Genomic DNA, 15,197 nt, shown 5'->3' on the forward strand with positions numbered 1-15,197 from the left:
GTCCGTGGCTGTGACGGTGATACAGCTGTCGTGGCTGTGACGGTGATACAGCTGTCGTGGCTGTGACGGTGATACAGCTGTCGTGGCTGTGCGGTGATACAGCTGTCGTGGCTGTGACGGTGATACAGCTGTCGTGGCTGTGACGGTGATACAGCTGTCGTGGCTGTGACGGTGATGCAGCTGTCGTGACTGTGACGGTGATACAGCTGTCGTGGCTGTGACGGTGATACAGCTGTCGTGGCTGTGACGGTGATGCAGCTGTCGTGGCTGTGACGGTGATGCAGCTGTCGTGGCTGTGACGGTGATACAGCTGTCGTGACTGTGACGGTGATACAGCTGTCGTGGCTGTGACGGTGATACAGCTGTCGTGGCTGTGACGGTGATACAGCTGTCGTGGCTGTGACGGTGATACAGCTGTCGTGGCTGTGGCGGTGATACAGCTGTCGTGGCTGTGACGGTGATACAGCTGTCGTGGCTGTGACGGTGATACAGCTGTCGTGGCTGTGACGGTGATACAGCTGTCGTGGCTGTGACGGTTCCACCTGGAAGACGGAAGCTTGTGTTGCCTCCGAAACGTCGTGATTTTTATTTTATTTTTATTTTGCTTTTATTAATTTTAATGTTTTACCTACACGGTGACTTTAGCGAAAAAACCTAAGAATATGAATCCTTGCAGTCACGAAAGCTTCAAATCTAGAATCATTGGAAGCTCATTTGCCCGTAAAACATGATAATTGTTTTTTTACCCTTTTATCTGGCAACAAAACTGGCACTTTTTTTTACAAGGAGTCATGTTTGCATATACCACAATACCTGCAGTCATAATGCAAACAAAAAACATAACTCTGATAATGTATGCACTGTCCTTAAAGTTGATTGGTCCACGCCCGAGACAGCTTTCCTTAGAGCCCAGTCTCACATGGTGTTGGACTGCGGGTATTGTGGTCTATGCGAACATGACTCCTCGTAAAAAATGTGTCAGTTTTGTTGCAAGATAAAAGGGTAAAAAAACAATTATCGATTCGCAGCTCGGCTGTGATCTGCAAATCCCTGGGGTCCTGGCCGCATACCGGATGGCACCTCACGCGGCTAATGGATTTTCGCCATTCTTACTCTTAGGTTTTTTCGGTAAAGTCACGTAGGTAAAAAATACAATTTAAAGTTAATCAAAGTAATAATGGAAATAAAATAAAATAATAAATCACGACGTTTCGGAGGCAACACAAGTCTCCGTCATCAGGTGGGACCGTCACAGCTAAAATTACTGCATTAGCTGTGACGGTCCCACCTGATGACGGAGACTTGTGTTGCCTCCGAAACGTCGTGATTTATTATTTTATTTTATTTCCATTATTACTTTTATTAACTTTTAATTTTATTTTTTACCTACGTGACTTTACCGAAAAAAAACCTGAGTATGAATCCTTGCAGTCACGAAAGCTTCAAATCTAGAATTTCGCCATTCTTCTTAATGTACGGCAGGGATGCGGTCCCCCCTGCCGATGTACGCTTGCATGTTGACCTGCCGTCGCCAAAATACAACCTCGCAGACCACCGGCGTGTCAACATGCGTCAAGTGACTTAAGCACGAGAGGCCACCATTGAAAACTCGGCCTCTCGACATAGGGCCAACTTGCGGCTACGTGACCCAAAGACATCCACGCATGCTTGGACCACGGGGCACAAGGCCTGGCTGCATTGTCCCAGGTGCCTTTGTGATCCCAAGACATCCACGCATGCTTGGACCACGGGGCACAAGGCCTGGCTGCATTGTCCCAGGTGCCTTTGTGATCCCAAGACATCCACGCATGCTTGGACCACGGGGCACAAGGCCTGGCTCCATTGTCCCAGGTGCCTTTGTGATCCCAAGACATCCACGCATGCTTGGACCACGGGGCACAAGGCATGGCTGCATTGTCCCAGGTGCCTTTGTGATCCCAAGACATCCACGCATGCTTGGACCACGGGGCACAAGGCCTGGCTCCATTGTCCCAGGTGCCTTTGTGATCCCAAGACATCCACGCATGCTTGGACCATGGGGCACAAGGCCTGGCTGCATTGTCCCAGGTGCCTTTGTGATCCCAAGACATCCACGCATGCTTGGACCATGGGGCACAAGGCCTGGCTGCATTGTCCCAGGTGCCTTTGTGATCCCAAGACATCCACGCATGCTTGGACCACGGGGCACAAGGCATGGCTCCATTGTCCCAGGTGCCTTTGTGATCCCAATACATCCACGCATGCTTGGACCACGGGGCACAAGGCCTGGCTCCATTGTCCCAGGTGCCTTTGTGATCCCAAGACATCCATGCATGCTTGGACCACGGGGCACAAGGCATGGCTCCATTGTCCCAGGTGCCTTTGTGATCCCAAGACATCCATGCATGCTTGGACCATGGGGCACAAGGCCTGGCTCCATTGTCCCAGGTGCCTTTGTGACCCCAAGACATCCACGCATGCTTGGACCATGGGGCACAAGGCATGGCTCCATTGTCCCAGGTGCCTTTGTGATCCCAAGACATCCACGCATGCTTGGACCATGGGGCACAAGGCATGGCTCCATTGTCCCAGGTGCCTTTGTGATCCCAAGACATCCACGCATGCTTGGACCACGGGGCACAAGGCCTGGCTCCATTGTCCCAGGTGCCTTTGTGATCCCAAGACATCCACGCATGCTTGGACCATGGGGCACAAGGCCTGGCTCCATTGTCCCAGGTGCCTTTGTGATCCCAAGACATCCACGCATGCTTGGACCATGGGGCACAAGGCCTGGCTCCATTGTCCCAGGTGCCTTTGTGATCCCAAGACATCCACGCATGCTTGGACCACGGGGCACAAGGCATGGCTCCATTGTCCCAAGTGCCTTTGTGATCCCAAGACATCCACGCATGCTTGGACCATGGGGCACAAGGCCTGGCTCCATTGTCCCAGGTGCCTTTGTGATCCCAAGACATCCACGCATGCTTGGACCATGGGGCACAAGGCCTGGCTCCATTGTCCCAGGTGCCTTTGTGATCCCAAGACATCCATGCATGCTTGGACCATGGGGCGCAAGGCATGGCTCCATTGTCCCCATGTGCCTTTGTCCACGTCGCCCAAACTGCTAAAACCATGGAAGGGTCCCGTCGAAAATCGTTGAGGTTGTCCACCACCAGTGCGTCAAGGTCCGGTGGGGCAGGCGATGTTGTTAGTTTGTGCATCCCTCGCAGTTGAAGCCCTTATATACGCGTGTGTGTTGCACCTCCACACACACGCGCGTGTTGAGGGTTGGCAGTGACGCGTGCGGTGTGCAGGGAGATCTGGAACCGCTTCGGTAGACCACACGGACTCGAGGCCACATATAATTAGGCGACGTTTTGGGCAATGGTCCTTCTTCAGAGCAGATCAATCATTTGGCAAATTTCCCGAACAAATTATATATTTTTAAAAAAATGTTCCCCTGTTACGGCCACACACAGCGTCACTGACACGGGACGTGTTAGGTTGGTGTTGTTGTTACTATTATTGTTGTTGGTGTTGTTGTTGGTGTTGTTGTTGGTTTTGTTGGTGTTGTTGGTGGTGTTGGTGGTGTTGTTGGTGTTATTGTTGTTGGTGTTGTTGTTGGTGTTGTTGTTGTTGGTGTTGTTGTTGTTGGTGTTGTTGTTATTGGTGTTGTTGTTGTTGGTGTTGTTGTTATTGGTGTTGTTGTTGGTGTTGTTGTTATTGGTGTTGTTGGTGTTGTTGTTGGTGTTGTTGTTAGTGTTTTTGTTGGTGTTGTTGGTGTTGTTGTTGGTATTGTTGTTGTTGGTGTTGTTGTTGGTGTTGTTGTTGATGGTGTTGTTGTTGTTGGTGTTGTTGGTGGTGTTGTTGTTGGTGTTGTTGTTGGTGTTGTTGTTGTTGGTGTTGTTGTTGTTAGTGTTGTTGTTGGTGTTGTTGTTATTGGTGTTGTTGGTGTTGTTGTTGGTGTTGTTGTTAGTGTTGTTGTTGGTGTTGTTGTTGGTATTGTTGGTGTTGTTGTTGGTGGTGTTGTTGTTGGTGTTGTTGTTGGTGGTGTTGTTGGTGTTGGTGTTGTTGGTGTTGTTGGTGGTGTTGTTGTTGGTGTTGTTGTTGTTGTTGGTGTTGTTGTCGGTGTTGGTGTTGTTGATGATGTTGTTGTGTTGTTGTTGTTGTTGTTGCTATTGGTGTTGTTGTTGGTGTTGTTGATGTTGTTGTTGGTGTTGTTGTTGGTGTTGTTGTTGTTGGTGTTGTTGTTGATGTTGTTGGTGTTGTTGGTGTTGTTGTTGGTGTTGTTGGTGTTGTTGTTGGTGGCGTTGTTGTTGGTGTTGTTGTTGTTGTTGTTGTTCGTGTTTTTGTTATTGTTGTTGGTGTTGTTGTTGTTGTTAATTGCGCTCTGCATCCCCTGCGGCCTGGGTCGCCTCGTTCCTTGCGCGGGGGTTGTGATGCGTCTCCGTTTTGCAGGGTGGTCCAGATGTCTCGTGACCCCTCCCCCACCACCCCCCCCCCCCCCCCCCATTTTATTCTCTCAAAAAAAGTCATATATTTTTCCAAAATGTTTATTTAAAACAGAAATGAATATGCAAAGGGAGAAAAAAATGGTGTGGGGGGGGGGTCAATTAATTGGGGGTGAAGGGGGTGGGGGGTCACAGTACATCTGGACCAACCTACTGACCCTGCGGGTTCCCACAGTGGGGGGGGGGGGGCTCTGCGTTCTGGCCGAGCGGCCCGTTGCTTGAAAGGAACTCGCCACCACGGACACACAGCGCTGCATCTGTGGTCGTGAATGCCCGTCACCTTGAAACGTTCTGATATGCGCCCCCCACCACCCACCACTTCCACACCACCACCACCACTAACGCTCAGCTAGGGAACTCCTCCGACCATGAGCTCTCGTCAAAAGCCACGCGCCACCTCATCCGTGCCTCTCTCCCCCCTTCCACTGTTCAAATAATTCGCTGCTAGAATGCGTAAAATGTTTAAGAACAAAGCTGCGATAAAAAAAATCTCCACGGCGATACAAGAGAGAATATAAACCCGAGAGGACGCATTCATTTGCCGAGTGATGTCACACGGTGGGGTTTGCCGCACGATGGGTTGTTGGGTCGCCCCGTGCGTGGCTGGTCTGTCTTTGCAGGTTTGCAGTTTAGAAATCTGCGGCAGCGCTCCTGAAAGGGCTCGTGCCACGGGGGCCCCGCTTCCCAAGGGCCGCTCGCTCTCTCTCTGCATGCACAGATTTACTTTTTACTGGTAGGAACCACCTGCTTCCACCGGCACACAGGGGATTATTGTGTCCGTTGTGCAGGGAGGGGCTGGGTGGGGAGGGAGGGGCTGGGTGGGGTGGGGAGGGTGGGGAGGGGCTGGGTGGGGAGGGGCTGGATGGGGAGGGTGCGGAGGGGCTTGGTGGGGAGGGTGGGGGGGCCTGGGTGGGGAGGGTGTGGAGGGGCTGGGTGGGGTGGGTGGGGAGGGTGGGGAGGGGCTGGGTGGGGAGGGTGAGGAGGGGCTTGGGTGGGGAGGGGCTGGGTGGGGTGGGTGGGGAGGGTGGGGAGGGGCTGGGTGGGGAGGGTGAGGAGGGGCTTGGGTGGGGAGGGGCTGGGTGGGGAGGGTGTGGAGGGGCTGGGTGGGGAGGGTGGGGAGGGTGGGGAGGGGCTGGGTGGGGAGGGGCTGGGTGGGGAGGGTGGGGAGGGGCTGGGTGGGGGGTGGGAGGGGTGGGGCTGGGAGGGGAGGGGAGGGGCTGCTCACCCCGTGGTGCCCTTATAAAACTCAACGTTTAACCTACTCACGCCGGCTTGTGCCCGCCCTCACAGTCGGGCATATTGCGGAATACACCACGCCGCCGTTGACCCTGGCCATTGACCGAGCAACCCAACGTTCCTACCAGCTCCCTCCGCAGGAATGTGTTTGGGCCACCCCCTTGATACGGCGAACAATCGACGAAGCTCACACAAAGAAAAATACAGGCAGTCCCCCGGGTTACGGAAGGGTTAGGTTCCCAAGTGCGATCCGTAACCCGAATTTTCCGTATGTCAGTCGACCGTTATCTTTCGCTACCTGATCGTATCGCTGTACATATGCTCTGCACTTCCTACGATTCTTGTATTCAATCGAACATCTACCCTGAACACTAACCCATAATTAAACTAACGAGAACATATACTGTATACAATTATTGATGAATATCATGAAACATTATTTTAACATTGTTAACAGAAAGCAGTTATATTCTTGGTTCTTTCGGTAAAGTCACGTAGAAGGGAAACAATAAAATAATAAAAATATAAAACAATACAATTCTCACGACGTTTCGACTGCAACACAAGTAACCGTCATCAGGTGTGAAAAAAACACAGCAAGAACATGTTTCACACCTGATGATGATTGCTTGTGTTGCAGTCGAAACGTCGTGAAAATTTTATTGTTTGATATTTTTATTATTTTATTGTTTCCCTTCTACGTGATGACTTTACCTAAAGAACCAAGAATATTAATCCCTGCAGTCACGAAAGCTTTCAATCTAAACAGAAATCAGTCACTTCCGAATGTCCGTCTACCGTGCATTAGGCAAGGCCCGAGACTTCTGTGATCGCTGTTGGCTGAGACCACGAGCAATTGAAGTGTAATTGTGTTAAATAAAGTACATACAGCAGATAACTCGTAAAATAGAACTTAACGCGAATACTAGCGGTGCTATTGCTAGTTCCAAGCATAGAAAACTGAATTACGTAATGCTACAAAAGGAAAATCATTACTGAACGCTACAAAAAATTACATTTCCCTTAATCCCTAGCCTTAGGGGGCGTCCATAAATGACGTCACGCGATTTTGAACGATTTTTGACCCCCCTCCCCCCTCGGCGTCACAAAAAGTCAGACCCCCCCCCCCCCGTCAAATATGACGTCACAAAGCTCTGCCCCCTCCCCCCCGCCCAAAACCATATTTCCATTTTGAAAATAAAACATGCTTCAAATCGCTTTAAACTATTGTCATTGTAGTGCGTATTTAATGTGGCGCTGCACTCTGATGTTGTAGGAGTGTTGTTATAACGATTAGTGTTGCTATAACAATTCTATATTTGATAATTGTTTTTTTACCCTTCTATCTGGCAACAAAACTGACACCTTTTTTACAAGGAGTCATGTTTGCATAGACCACAATACCTGCAGTCATAATCCAAACAAAAAACATAACTCTGATAATGTGCACTGTCCTTGAAGTTGATTGGTCCACACCCGAGACAGCTTTCCTTAGAGCCTAGTCTCACATGGGTTGGACCAGATGACGCCAAAAGGCGCACAACTCAAAGACAATGCACCATCAGAGTATGAGAGCTCGGGGTAAGCATTTACACCATTGGAACCTCATTTGCCAGTAAAAAATATTATTGGTTTTTTACCCTTCTATCTGGCAACAAAACTGACACCTTTTGAACAAGGAGTCATGTTTGCATAGACCACAATACCTGCAGTCATAATGCAAACAAAAAACATAACTCTGATAATGTGCACTGTCCTTGAAGTTGATTGGTCCACACCCGAGACAGCTTTCCTTAGAGCCTAGTCTCACATGGTGTTGGACCAGATGACGCCAAAAGGCGCACAACTAGAAGACAATGCACCATCAGAGTATGAAAGCTCGGGTTTAAGCATTTACACCATTGGAATCTCATTTGCCAGTAAAAAATATGATAATTGGTTTTTTACCCTTCTATCTGGCAACAAAACTGACACCTTTTTTTACAAGGAGTCATGTTTGCATAGACCACAATACCTGCAGTCATAATGCAAACAAAAAACATAACTCTGATAATGTATGCACTGTCCTTGAAGTTGATTGGTCCACACCCGAGACAGCTTTCCTTAGAGCCTAGTCTCACATGGGTTGGACCAGATGACGCCAAAAGGCGCACTACCAGATAGAAGGGTAAAAAACCGATTATCATATATTTTTTACTGGCAAATGAGGTTCCAATGGTGTAAATTCTATATTTATTTAAAGTTGCGCATTTTGATGTGACGTCACATTTCTCAACCCCCCCCCCCCTCGTCACACATCGTCACAAAAGTCTGAACCCCCCCCCCGCCCTAGGTGCGTGACGTCATTTATGGACGGCCCCTTACGCCTCGCCCCTCGGCATTCATCGACAACCTCACCACGCTGCACTATTTGCGCTTGCGTAGCTAACGCGAGGAATTTCCGCATGTTGAATTTTTCTTTTTAAATCCTTTATATTAAGTTCACTTGCTTGCTTGCTTGCGCGCTTACGACCGTGCAAATCTTTCGGTCGTTTTTTAACCCACTTCCCGTGATCCAATCGAGCTGCCATTTTGCACACAGACTCGTTGTGCGTGACAATTTATTTTCGTGAAAAAATGTTTCCATAACTTTACACTTTTTAGGAACATTTTTTTTTTATATTTAATTACCAATTGCTTAATGGTGGCAGGCAATCATCTGACCCATAGGTGGCAGCCATCTCAAGCCAGAGGACGAGAGGACTCTAGCCGCCACGCATATAAAGGATTTATAGTGAAATACTTTGTTTTTACGGGTTAATTTTTTTACATTGTTCATGAGAGCAATTCCGTGAAGTCGGATTGCCGTAAGTCTTCCTGTTTCCCCCGTGTAGCCTTAACCGACTGTGGGGGCAAGTGCTGTTAGCGAGACCCTAAGAAGGCCAGTACGGCACACGAGGGGGTGGGTGACCAGCACAATCCTCGGCCACCTTTGTCTCCCTAGTAACGATGTTTACACATCGAACCAGGTACCCATTTGAGGCTGAGTCAACCTAGGCGAGGTCCAGGACCGATTTAAATCATCGTCACTGGTGTTGGCCGTGCGCGGGAATCGATCTCGGGTCGCCGGATTCGAAGCGCTACACTACCGCTATCCACACACACGACACACACTACCTACCGCTACCCACACACACACACACGACACACACTACCTACTGCTACACACACACACACACGACATACACTACCTACCGCTACCCACACACACACACGACACCCACTACCTACCGCTACACACACACACGACACACACTACCTACCGCTACCCACACACGACACACACTACGGCTAATACAAAATCTCGTGAACAAATGACCAGGAATGGAACCTGATTAGTGCTTTGGTGAATGGGTTGCTATGGGTTGCTGTTGTTGCTATGGCTGCAGGGCTACGTGCAGTCGCCACAACGGAGGGCCGTACAGCAGAACCAGTTGTTGTGCTGTACGTTCTCACATTCTACGCTCCCCGCCTTCAACACCAACCTGCCGCTCCCTCGCGGGACGGCAGACGGTCAAATAACAGCTTGGGGTGGGGCCCTCATCCAGCAGTTGATCGACTCAACGCCTGTACACGCGCTACTATAAAATTCACTATGGAATACAAACATCACCATCATCAACAACATCATCATCGTCGTAGTCGCCGTCGGCCGATCTCCAGTGGCCTCCACTCCCGTCTCCCTACATCTCCCCGGCCGTCACGTGCAGCGGAGGCTGCCCACGGCCTCCCAGGAGGGACTCCGACTTGGGCCCCAGTCTGGGCCCCAGTCTGGGCCCCGCGTAGGGACGTCGGCGCTCCCCGTGTCCCCCGGCGGCGCCCGGCGCCGTCCGGTTCCTGGGCCCCGTCCCTCCGGGGGCCCCGTGCCTCCTGCCCGTCTCCTCCTCCTCCTCCTCTTGTCTCTCCTTGCGCTGGATCTGGTCGAGTCTCCTCCTGGGGTCAGAGGCCACTGGGGCAGGGCCCTCCTCGGATGCCGCGACTCCGACCGCGGCCTCGGGCTGGGCCGGGTGGCCGGGAGCGGCCGGGGCGACGGGCGGGATGGGAGGCCCTGGGGAGGCCCCATAGGGGTCGTCCGTGGGGGCGACGACTCTGGCCGCGTCGGTGTCCATCAGTGACCTGGACAGCACTGAGAGGCGGGAGGAGATGGTAGGAGGAGGAGTGAGGAGGAGGAGGAGGCGGGAGGGGGAGGGAGGAGGGGGGAGGGAGGAGGAGGGGAGGAATAGGGGGGGGGGGAGGTAGGAGTAGGAGGAGGAAGAGGAGCATGGGATGACTCTGGGTTCTCTGTTTTTTTGTTGCCATGGGACGAAATCCCAGAAGAAGCCCATGCAAAACAAGGAGGGAACATACAAACTGCGCCTTTTGGCGTCATCTGGTCCAACCCATGTGAGACTAGGCTCTAAGGAAAGCTGTCTCGGGTGTGGACCAATCAACTTCAAGGACAGTGCATACATGATCAGAGTTGTGTTTTTTGTTTGCATTATGACCGCAGGTATTGTGGTCTATGCAAACATGACTCCTCGTAAAAAAAGGTGTCAGTTTTGTTGCCAGATAAAAGGGTAAAAAACCAATTACCAACATACAAACTGCGCACACTCGCTCACTCTGTAGAGCACGCGAACGCCACACAGATGGGCGCCGCAGTCGGAGTTTCGAACCCCCCAGCCTCTTCCTGCCGCAAGGCGCGAGTGCGACCACCGGCGCCGCCCAAACCTCGCGTGGCCGCCTTTACCTCCTTGCGGGCGGTAGGTGGCGGGCGCCGAGGTGGCAGGAGAGGAGGGGCCGCAGCTGGGGTAGAGGATGAGGGCGAACGACAGCAGGAACACCTGCACGGGCGGCACAACGTGGGCGGCAGCGCAACGTGGGGTCATCGTGGGGGGTCGTGGCAGGGGTCGTGGCGGGGGTCGTGGCAGGGGTCGTGGCAGGGGTCGTGGCAGGGGTCATGGCTGGGGTCGTGGCAGGGGTCGTGGCGGGGGTCGTGGCAGGGGTCGTGGCAGGGAGTCGTGGCTGGGGTCGTGGCTGGGGTCGTGGCAGGGGTCATGGCTGGGGTCGTGGCAGGGGTCGTGGTAGGGGTCATGGCGGGGGTCGTGGCTGGGGTCATGGCAGGGGTCGTAGCAAGGGTCGTGGCAGGGGTCGTGTCAGGGGTCGTGGCTGGGGTCATGGCAGGAGTCGTAGCAGGGGTCGTGGCAGGGGTCGTGGCAGGGGTCGTGGCAGGGGTCGTGGCAGGGGTCATGGCAGGTGCATCTGCGGTGCTGTGGCAGGTGGGTGCGGTACTAGCAAATTGTGTGGATGACTACGGCAAGTGTGTGTGTGTGTGAAGCGTAACGGTGAGTGTGTGTGTCCTAGTCAACGTGGCGTGGTGAAAAACAACCCCCGACCTCCTCGTGGTGCCGGACGGCAACGCTGTGGTGGGCAGTGCCGTGGGGGGAGGATCCAATTTAGATTGACCTCTCCCCTCGTAGCGTTCATAACCACCACAGCGGCCAAATCGGGGCTCTGGACGGGTGCGAGGGGCTGGTAACCCCTCCCCTTTCAATTAATTACCACAAAACCACGTATAAAATATCTAATTAATAAGCTTGTGCCGGAGGCCCCGGGGGCACAGGCGTCTATGACGTCTCCTGGCCAAACCCCATTTGGCAGAGCCAGGAGATTGAATCTTTACCCTCGGGGCTCCTCCAGAAACAAAAAACCACTAAGGGTGGCCACGTGAAATGTTCGAACGCTCACTGCGGAGGAGAGGCTGCCACTCCTCTGTCGGGAGCTGGACCGGTACCGCCTGGATCTCTGTGGTATTCAGGAGGTCCGGTGGACCGGCTCTGGCTCCTGCCACCATAAGGGGTGGACAGTCCTCTACTCGGGGCAGGAGACTACCAAAAAACAGGGAGTGGCTCTTCTTCTGAACAAAATAATGAAGGGGGTGTGGGAGCGTGGCGGTGAGGTGTGGGAAGCGGTAATCCCCAGACTACTTTGGGCTCGCCTTCCCATCAACCAGAGGCGAGGAGTGGTGGTCGTGGTTACTTATGCCCCCACCGAAGACGAACATCCGTGGAGGGATGCAGGCAAGGCCGATGAGTCAGATGGCTTCTATGACCTCCTGTCACAGGTGCTAGCTAAAGTGGCCCCTCGGGATAGTGTCATCCTGTTTGGCAACTTCAATGCCCGAGTTGGTCATGATGCTGGCACCTGGTCTGGAGTGATTGAAAAGCATGGGCCAGATCAGCGCAATAACAGCAGCAGTTGCCCTCCAACAACAACGGAGGGCGGAGGAGCGACGCTCACAACAACGAGCAGAGCGCCGGGTGGCTAAAGCACAGCAAGTTGGCACAGTAGGGGGCACAGGTGGCGCATCAGCCAGTCATCTCAGTCAGTCGACCCGTGGCACCTGGGTCTGCCCCGTGACCTCCTGCCAGAGACACTTCACGTGGCCTCAAAGTGCACATGGCCTGGCACAAGCGTCGTGGTGACGTCACCGCCACTTAGTGGCGAATGGCGGTTGTTGTTGTGGCATGGTGAGTGTGTGGCATGGCGTGTGTATATAAGGAGCGAAACAGGTGGACTTCTCCACAAATCTAGCTGTCGCCTGATGAAGCTGGTTGTAATTACTGGCGAAACGTCGTACTCAGATTGTAAATGTTGTGGCTTGGCTCTCCAACACACAACCGGTTAGTGCTGTACTAGTATACTACACTATACACTACACTATACAATACATACGAGTGCTGTACTAGTATACTACACTATACACTACACTACACACTAGTGCTGTACTAGTAACGAATTGGCACGTTCTGGTTACGTGACAAACCTTACTAATTAGCTGTGTCGGGTGGTGACGGGTTTAACTACACATTTATATATTTACGTGATCTAACCCAAAAACCTCTATTATGGAAGTGTAGCGGTTCATGCGCTGCGCTAAGAACCCAGCGACCCGAGTCCGATTCCCGCTCACGACCAACATCGTTGACGATTATCTGAGCCGGTTGTGAGCCTCTCCTAGGTCGACTCAGCCTCAAATCAGTACCTGGTGCAGTGTGTAAACATCGCTATAGGTGCTACTCGCTGACAGCACTTGCACCAACAGTCTGTCAAGGCTACGCGGGGGATCTTTGTCTTTGTGTGTGAACCCACCATGACGCAGGTGCCAGTCTGCGCTGCCTTGGCCGAGCCTTGCTTCATTAGGGACTGCAGATGCCTCAGCTGCGTCAGCAGGGACCTGGGAAAGACGCACACCACATGTGCTCGTGCGTGCGTACGTGCGTGTACACGTACGTGCGTGTACACGTGCGTGCACATACACGTGTGTGCGTGCGCGAGTGCACACGTGTGTGCGTGTACACGTGCAGTCACATGTGTTTAACACGTGGGGTTTAGCGAGCGATGTCGCGATGCGCCCGCTATGTATTTCTTTGGGTGGGATCGCGCTCGTGGAATGCAGTGCGTGTTGTACGCCCTCCTCCACCCGACGCGGCACACCCTTTGGCATCGTACACACAAACACTCAAGCACGAATCGCCAGAGGTCGCAACCGGGTACCCGATACCCGTACCCTACCCGATACCCGGCTACCCGTACCCAGTCGGGTACGGGTACGGGTACGGGTAGACGTTTGCGACCCTGGTGCGGCCGGGTACGGGTACGGGTAGGCCTTGAGCCACTGGTGAGTCACCGTTTGTCACTCATTTCCCAACGTCTTGTCTCTTCTCACAATTCAAGTTCCTAGAATGAACCCACCCGCGCCTGCAACATGGCTTCATCCCAGAGGTCGCAATCAGGTACCCGATACCCGTACCCTACCCGATACCCGGCCGGTACGGGTAGCCGGGTATCGGGTAGGGTACGGGTACGGGTACCCGATTGCGACCCTGGTGCGGCCGGGTACGGGTACGGGTAAGGAATCAAAACCCGTTTGCGACCTCTGCGAATCGCTCTCCGTGACGTACGCTTTTCCTCTGACGAATTCTGAGCGCGACCCTGGTGTGGAGGGGTTTGGCTTCACTCTGGCCACATCGGCTGCCCTGCTGCTGATGCTGCTGCTGCTGCTGGTGCTACTGCTGCTGGTGCTGCTGCTGCTGCTGGTGCTGCTGCTGCTGCTGCTGGTGCTGCTGCTGCTGCTGGTGCTGCTGGTGCTACTCACAGATTCTGCTTCTCCAGCTGCTGCATCTTCCGCTGGAGCTCATGGTTGTGAACGGTGCATGTAGACACCCTGCACAAGTGCACACACACACGTACAGCACACACACACACGTACGGCTTACACATACACACGTACAGTATATACACACACACCACACGTACAGCACACACACACACACCACACACACGTACAGCATACACACACACACACACACGTACGTCTTACACACAGGTAGAATACGCATGTACACACGTACGGCATACACACACACGTACAGCATACACACACGTACAGCATACACACACACACCATACACACACACACCATACACACACACACCATACACACACGTACAGCATACACACACGTACAGCATACACACACATACAGCATACACACACAGGTACAGCATACACACAGGTAGAATACGCATGTACACACGTACAGCATACACACACACATACAGCATGCACACACCATACACACACGTACAGCATACACACACGTACGTCTTACACACAGGTAGAATACGCACGTACACACGTACAGCATACACACACACACATACAGCATACACGCACACCACACACACACGTATAAAGATGCCCACACACGTACACACACGTACACACACACGTGCGCGCGCACGTCAGCCTCCCCCCTTCACGGACACGCCCCTCTCGTGGTCATGACCCGGTACCCCGTGGTCTCTTTCCCAAGGGCATGTCCCCCTCACCGTCCAGCCTGGGGGCTCCGTCACAAACCCCACGGCCTGTCACCGCGGGGGCATGGCCCTCTCTCTCTCTCTCGCTCGATGGCATGGCCTCTCTTCCAATGGGCACGCTGCCCATGCCCCCCCCCCATGCCCCCCACCCTGCTGCCCCCCGCTGCCCCCCACCCCCGTCACCTGCTCTCGAGGCCATCCACGTACTCCTTCTTGCGCCGCCGGCTCTCCTGTGCCGACTGCTTGTTCCGGATCTTGCGCCGCACGCGCTTCAGCACCCGCTCCTCCACCTGCGGGACGCGGTGAGAGGGGCGGGGGGGGGGGCAGCCACAGCCATAGCGAGAGGGACGCGTGATGTGGTGTGCCGGGCGGTTAGAACCAAGGCCGCACTCGCCACAAAACGAACGGCAAAACCTCGCTGATTCCGTCACGGAGAATGAACCATCGCGCGTGCCACTCTGCTCACCGCCCGAGGTCGCAATCGGGTACCCGATACCCGTACCCTACCCGGTACCCGGCTACCCGTACCCGGCCGGGTATGGGTACGGGTAGCCGTTTGCGACCCTGGTGC

The 15,197-nt window shown here is 53.4% G+C and overlaps 1 protein-coding gene across 3 annotated transcripts in view; it reads right to left on the minus strand.

Moving 5' to 3' along the window:
• Nucleotides 1-5,655: 5,655 nt before the first annotated feature.
• The window catches only part of LOC133349729 (cyclic AMP-responsive element-binding protein 3-like protein 4), a 38,158-nt gene continuing 28,616 nt past the window's right edge, over nucleotides 5,656-15,197 (minus strand). For 2 of the 3 annotated variants that reach the window (XM_061563556.1, XM_061563468.1), the window contains exons 8-12: nucleotides 14,810-14,916; nucleotides 13,903-13,971; nucleotides 12,897-12,981; nucleotides 10,495-10,588; nucleotides 5,656-9,891 (exon numbers count right to left, since the gene is read on the minus strand). In XM_061563556.1, coding sequence (XP_061419540.1) covers nucleotides 9,449-9,891; nucleotides 10,495-10,588; nucleotides 12,897-12,981; nucleotides 13,903-13,971; nucleotides 14,810-14,916 — 798 coding nt within the window. In that variant the 3' untranslated portion in view covers nucleotides 5,656-9,448. The remainder of the gene's footprint in view (nucleotides 9,892-10,494; nucleotides 10,589-12,896; nucleotides 12,982-13,902; nucleotides 13,972-14,809; nucleotides 14,917-15,197) is intronic. The other variant, XR_009755987.1, reaches the window with a different exon arrangement.

The sequence above is a fragment of the Lethenteron reissneri genome, chromosome 1, assembly GCF_015708825.2.
Source record: "Lethenteron reissneri isolate LAM-NWPU_2019-01 chromosome 1, ASM1570882v1, whole genome shotgun sequence".
Taxonomy (NCBI): Eukaryota; Metazoa; Chordata; class Hyperoartia; order Petromyzontiformes; family Petromyzontidae; genus Lethenteron; species Lethenteron reissneri.